Raw genomic sequence first — 6,679 nt, 5'->3', positions numbered from 1 at the left:
GCTGGTATTTTCCACCATAACTGGGGACACCAATACAATATTGTCATATTACCTGTTCTGAATGTTAGTGTAGAAATCCAGGGTCCTCTGTTGACAAATGGCATCCACTCTGCAATTGTCAATGTGTTTCAGAGTATGCCTGTCATCCCAAACTCATTTCCCCCGTCCCCAACTGGCTCTGGAAAGCAGAAAGGGTGTAATAATAGGAGTGCTGGACTGTTCCTGTGTGGGGCTGACCTTTGTATTACTGCTAATCCTTGTCCTCTGTTTTCAGAGACAAAAGAGATTAAGTTAAAGCAGGACAGTTTTTTTTTTCAGGGCCAGAGGGTTGAGCTGCATTTCCTTCTTTGCAGGCCAAAGGATTTAATAGGATCATCCCCTCTTCTTCTTGCCCCCTCCAACCATTACACCTTCCCAACATTAGGGAAAGGCAGGAAATTTTCCCTGTGTGTTTTTCTTTGTGACGACATGATGTGGCAGGTTGATAAATGGGGAAATCCCCACTTGAGAACACGCCTCCTCTGTACATTCCCAATATTTGCTATAAGTAGGACTATCCTACCTGCTATTGGAATGTAACAGTACTCTCAGAGCACTGAGTACCAGCACTGGGCAGATCTGTCTTTGAGCTCAACATGATCTGCAGTGGCAAGAGTCTGCTCCTGGCTGCTTTGATGGCAGTGGTACTGCTCCACCTCTGCAGCAGGTCAGAAGGTAAGTGTCAGTAATTCTTTTTGCTAGCACTGGAGGAAGAACTGTTTCCATTTTCCTCAAAGCCTTGAGATTATCTGGGGATGGAGGACCCCAAGGATGGGATGGATGCCCATTAGAAAGTCTATGAAAGGGAGTGATGGGGGTTGTCAGTTCATTGTTGATGACTGAAGGAGGGAGGATTACTGCTGTTGGTCAGGCTCTCTTCTCTGCTGTCAATCCCAGCAGAGTCTGAGGATGACTGGCTCTTAGAGACCCCTGGAGCTATAGGACAAAGTGTTGTTCCCTGGAGTGATACAAATAGTGTAAAGTTACCAGCAAGTGGGTTCATTCTGAAGTGGAGACAACACACCACTTCCCCAGCTTTGTCACCTCTCAACTAAAATGGCTTTCATAAAGTTCAAAACTCATCCATTGTGGAGCAGGTTATGGTACCCAACTTCATCCCCTGCAAGGCCTTGGGGGCATCGCTTGCTAACTTTGGGATAATATTTATCCCTTACTTTACAGCAGGTTGTAATTTAACTCAGGGGAGTGTCCAAGTATTGCTTTTATTACCGTAAGACTACATAGCTTTTTAGCAATAGGCACATTCCTGAAAATGTGCATGTTGAACTTTTAAGAACAAAATAGAAAATTCCCATTAACTAACATTACAATTTCAAAGGGCTTTAGCTGATGGTAACTCCTATAAATCATATTTTCCTTCATAGTTTCTTCTTCTTCCCCAGTTCCCAATACTCAGTGACCAGATAATAGATTCAGAGCTCCCAATGTGTTTAGTTTCTGAATTTGGAAGGTTATCTATCAGGATTTCTTAAAGTAGGAGGGGGAGCACCCATACTCTTGAGCAACTATAAACTCATAAAACCAAACCCATTGCCATTGAGTCGATTCCGACTCATAGTGAACCTATATCATAGAGTAGAATTGCCCTATAGGGTTTCCAAGGAGCAGCTGATGGCTTCAAACTACCGACCTTTTGGTGAGCAGCTGAACACCTACCACTGCACCACCAGGGCTCCTGAGTGATTAGAGTGAATTAAAATAAAAAACTGTCAATTTGTGTTTCTTACCAAAGATATTTTGCTTCTAAGAAGCCAAGCTGATTTATCGAACCAAAATTTCCCAGCACACAAACTATTTCTTGGATCTCTTAAAAAACATACAGGTTTCAAAGATACTGAAACTTTTCTAGTAGATAGTTTAAACACTACATAAATCAAACTCACTGAATGTTCCGTAGCTTATCACAGAATATGTTAATCCACATGGACTCAATTCCTCTTATTTTTCTTTCAGCAGCAAGCAGCTTTGACTGCTGCCTCCGATACACGGAACACGTCATCCATCCCAAACTTATCACGGGCTTCACGCAGCAACTGTCCAGTGAAGCCTGTGATATCGACGCTGTCATGTAAGTTGCTAACTGACTTTAATTCATTGGTATCAGGAGCACAGGAAAATTGCAGCTATTAAAAAATTGGCCTTTTTGGAGTTTCATTCAGAAATAACTGAAGCAGCAGAGATACTCATTTCAGTAGTACATATCTACTTCAAAGCTTATGCTCAATAGGACTGGAATTAGGACAGAAGCAGTGAAAGAAGTAACATAATTTAGGGCAAAGCCACTTTCTAAGATGAAATTGTAGCTTATTAATATACTATCTTAGGAAAATATGCACGTAAAATTATTTTGAGACATGAAAATTTCAAAATGAGCACTTTTTGCCAGAAAATGGTTGGGGCTATAAGTAAAATCTCAGACTAATTTTTACATTCACCCATAATATTCTTGATTCATACATGATATTATATTTTGGAATGATATAAATTATTGTTCAGGTACATACATATCCCATGTTACCACCAGCAGCAAAATGAAATGAAATCATAAAATTAATCATAACAGCAATCCGGGACTTTAGCCACAGCCCTATCATTTTGTAAATAATTTGTTAAATTGCAAAAAAAATCTGGGAGAATCACTTTCATTTCTTGTACCAAGCTTTATCAGAGGCCCTTTTTTTTTTTTTGCATTTTTATTTCACCTCTTTAGCTGAAAGAAACCCTGGCCACGTAGTGGTTAAGAGCTACGGCTACTAACCTAAAGGTCAGCAGTTTGAATCTTCCAAGGGCTCCTTGGAAACTGTATGGGGCAATTCTACTCCCTCCTATGAGGTTGCTATGAGTTGAAATAGAAGCAATGGCAACCAGTTTAGTTTTTTGGTTCTTTAGCTGAAATGTGAAAAGTGTGCTGAGAAATCAGTTGGAATATGAAGTTTCCGTTGCATGTTCTGTGAAAAATAATCCTTAAGAGCTCTTTAAGCACAAATCAAATTTTCTGACTTTTTTCAGCTTTCACACAAAGAGAAGATTAGCTGTGTGTGCAGATCCAAAAAAGGTGTGGGTGAAACAAGCTGTGTGGATCCTGAGGTATGAAACAGTCACAACCAGTGAGCTTTTCTCCAAGTATCTGTGGGAAGAGGAGGATGCAAAATTGTGGCTCATGGGTTCACAGGGGTTCTTTAGTCTGAGAACTGTGGAATTTTTTGAAGGGAAGTTTGGTTTGGATCATGAAAATAATGAATGCATTTTTTTCCCACTTGTACATTAATTATTTTTTTAATTGAGTGATGTTTCACATGAAGTATTAAACTCCCCTATGCATTTGATGTGCATTATCGGGTTGGTCCAAACGTTCAAGTGCTTAACTGCTAAACTGAAAGGTTGGCAGTTCAAACCCATCCAGGGGCACCTAGAAAGAAAGGTCTGGCAATCTGCTTCCAAAAGATTCTACTATAGGGCATAGCTCTGCTCTGTGACACGTGGGGTTGCCGTGAGTCGGAGTCAGATCCACATCAACCAGTTTGGTTTTTTGGTTTTTTTGGTATGCATTTGATAGTCACTAACTGGTTGCTTTTTGTTGCAAAGATGCCTCCTATTTATATGACTTACAGACTGACCTTTGGCTATTTGTTAAAAACTGAAAATTAAACATTAGTTAAGAAAAAGAGCAATGGCTCTGAATTACATTGATGATAGTAGAGAGTAACATTTTATCAATGGACAGAAGCCACTTAATGCTAGTGTGTCCACACCGAGCTTAGAGGCACAAGATGAGTGTCTATATCCGGTTTCTGTCATCACTAGCTGAATTATGTGGGGCAAAGCCCATGTTCTCTGAACCTTGATTTGCTCATCTGAATGCCCTCTGAGCTGCTCGGTGTCCTGAGATGGGGTCAAGGGTGTGGAAGGTGTCTTTAGGTACCAAAGGCAGCCCATCCCTTCGCCTTTGCTTATTCTTTTCTTCCTCTTTCCTTTACAGTCAGCGAGTCAGGAAGATGTAAAAGTGAATGCTCTTTGATTGGAATTGGACACAGCCCAAGAACAAAAAGAACCAGGCTGGGACTGGCGTTTTCACTTGCACATCGTTGACGGTTTATCACGTATCTGATTTGTGCCTCACTGGACTTGTCCAATTAATGAAGTTGATTCATATTGCATCATGGGTTTAGTACCTCTTAGGTTTGCTTTGTTAAGCATCACGTTAAAGTCCAACTCTATTTTATGTCAAATTATTTATAGATGCAGTTTTTCTGTATTTAACTATTTAATACTAAACTTTTTCTATAAGCTACTTGGTTTAGCACAAGCTTTAAAATTATGTTGGGGGGGCATGAAATGATATAGGCTTTCTAACAAGAAGCAAGCTATTAAAAAAAAACTATTTAAAACATTTCTGTGTGTACAGTTTTGTCTCTTAAGTTGTTGTAATTACCTTATAAAAGAGAATAATGGTGATAAAAAGAATAAATCTTGAAAATAAAAGAACCAAAAAATTGTTGATTGAGTTATGTGGCATTTATTAAAATGTGTATTGCAAAAAGCATTTAAAGACAAATGTGAACCTTAGCTAAAAAATTGTATCCCTTATTTACTTTTGCCTGGCACCTCCATGATCACTGTCCCTCCTAGTCCTGGACTTCATTCTGTAGGAATTATAACAGAAAAGCCTTTTGATTCAAAGTCACCTAGACCAAAAATTAGAAAGATCATATATCTGAGCTCCCTAATCCAGTGCTTATTGATATAAAACTTTTTTGTTTTACTAAAAATGTATGCCCACATATTTTGTGACTATAGAGACACAACAACTGTTTAGAAAATATCCTAAGAAATTTAGTTCATCGTTCTTTTACCAGCCAGGGTTTTAGGAATGATAATCTCATCAGAGAAACATTTTTCCACTTGAAGGTCCTCCTGAGTCATCATCTTTGAGAAGCTCTGAGAAAGAAAATGACTACTCAAAGTTTTCTTAGAACTTGACTGTCTTGCTAACCAAAGTGGAGACTTCAAATATATGAAACCCAGCAAGAATCCAGGAATAAGGTAAAAGGATCCTGAACGAATGCAGTTATGGTCCCAATATCCGTGTACCAAAACTCATGCAGTGCCTTGACATAGCACTCTAGAAGTTTTGCCTTAAATTCCAAAGAATGACAAAGGTCACTAGAAGCAGGCATGCTGATGATATGATGTAAAACCCAGATGCACAAATCCATCAAGCCGGGCAGTTGTGGCTCATTTAGTGTCGAGTCAAGAAGCTGTGTCTCCACCAGCCCTGAAGGCATTCTACGCCCAGGAATAATACCCGTAACATTGAGTCATCAGGGAAAGTATGCTCAATATCCTGTTTGTTTATTCATCAAATGTAGGGTTGGTACCTATTAGGTGTCAGGCACCCTGCCAAGCACTAGAGAGATAATGTGACTTGACCCTTGCTCCTGCATAATTAGGGCTGAACAATGCTGAGAGAGGAAAAGACTGATAAGTAAACCAAGCTCGTACTCTTGGTGGTAAGCACGTTGACAAAGGCAGTTAAAGGGCGCTATAGGGGATTGTTAGTAGGGGTTCCCACAAGGAAAGTACATTAGGTTGAAGTATATGAAATAGCCAGTATTCAAGGCTTTGCACCTATGAAGATGGCGATTTCATATGGCTCAACCTAATCCCTATGCTGAGTGATGAAGGACCAGTAGGAGCTAAGCAGCTGGGAGAGAGACAGCAAGGTTGCTTGGAAACATCCGGGGGCATGTTTGAGGGTGGAGTACAGGACGCATTCAGTGGGCGGCAACCAGAGATGCTACCCCTACTGGAACGCACAGGCTAGTCCTTCACAACGAAGAATTGTTCCATCCAAAAAGTCAATGATGTCACCATTGAGCAATACGTGGTGAAGAAAAATGTATGCGAGTCATGGGGGTTGAAGCAGAGCAGCTGCAGATGAAGTGGAACTGTTACCTCAGGGAGATACAGTGGTTTGAATTTGAGCATGGGAACGTTGGGGGAACCATTGAAGAAGTCAAAGCAAGTGTGGTCTCCATATGGCCGATGGGAGGAAGGCAGGGCAGATGGGAAGCAGAGGTACCAGTTAGGAGAAGACCACAGTGATAAAATGAGAACACTGATACCTCAGTGAAAGTCATGGCAACGGGAAAGTACAGAGGTGGTGGTAGGTTTGAGAATCCTGAGAAGCATCCTAAATCCACCCGTCCCTCCCTCCAGTCACACATTCTTGGAGGAACACTGTCAGGAGACAGCAGTCTTGGTGGCTGCTGGGAGGTCTCACCAGGTAAACCTTGTGGAGTCAGAAAATTAACAGATTTTTTTAGCGCTCTGAAAAGTGTCTGAATCTTCTGGGGCCAGGAGCACTAAGAGCTGGTAACTGAGTTTATGGAGATGGAATCCTGCAGGACAGAATGCCAATTTCTATTCAACAATGACAACATCTAAAGGCCAAGCCAAGTGCATGGGCAGCACGTGGGGAGATCAGCGTACTGCCCTCTGTGAGTGACCTGTGACCAGTTGCCACTGAGGCTACTTTGATTCATGGTGACCCCATATGTGTCAGGGTAGAACTGTGCTCCACAGGGTTTTCAATGGCTGATTTTTTCAGAGGTAAATT

General features: G+C 41.0%; 1 protein-coding gene across 4 annotated transcripts; it reads left to right on the top strand.

Annotated features, from left to right (window-relative positions):
* The first annotated feature begins 592 nt into the window (after positions 1-592).
* Positions 593-6,472, top strand: CCL20 (C-C motif chemokine ligand 20). Of its 4 annotated transcripts, none has more exons than XM_023557816.1 (4): positions 593-714; positions 2,017-2,128; positions 3,070-3,147; positions 4,040-6,472. In XM_023557816.1, exons 1-4 carry the CDS (start codon positions 636-638, stop codon positions 4,059-4,061), a joined length of 291 nt encoding a protein of 96 aa, XP_023413584.1. In that variant the 5' UTR covers positions 593-635; the 3' UTR covers positions 4,062-6,472. The 4 variants fall into 4 exon arrangements, with proteins under 4 accessions (XP_023413584.1, XP_003417930.1, XP_023413583.1 ...); XM_003417882.2 differs by having other exon boundaries at positions 2,014-2,128; XM_023557815.2 differs by having other exon boundaries at positions 3,070-6,472.
* Positions 6,473-6,679: the final 207 nt, after the last annotated feature.

The sequence above is a fragment of the Loxodonta africana genome, chromosome 6 (assembly GCF_030014295.1).
Source record: "Loxodonta africana isolate mLoxAfr1 chromosome 6, mLoxAfr1.hap2, whole genome shotgun sequence".
Lineage (NCBI taxonomy): Eukaryota > Metazoa > Chordata > Mammalia > Proboscidea > Elephantidae > Loxodonta > Loxodonta africana.
The sequence above is the reverse complement of the archived record's forward strand: the minus strand, read 5'-3'. Positions and strand labels throughout refer to the sequence as shown.

What these genes read in the sequence shown, in the direction of transcription:
- CCL20 (XM_023557814.2), top strand. Translation starts at nt 636, where the DNA reads ATGATCTGCAGTGGCAAGAGTCTGCTCCTGGCTGCTTTGATGGCAGTG. An exon ending in CCTCTGCAGCAGGTCAGAAG is followed by an intron (nt 715 to 2,013) that starts GTAAGTGTCAGT and finishes TTTTTCTTTCAG; the next exon opens with CAGCAAGCAGCTTTGACTGC. An exon ending in TGTGATATCGACGCTGTCAT is followed by an intron (nt 2,129 to 3,069) that starts GTAAGTTGCTAA and finishes GACTTTTTTCAG; the next exon opens with CTTTCACACAAAGAGAAGAT.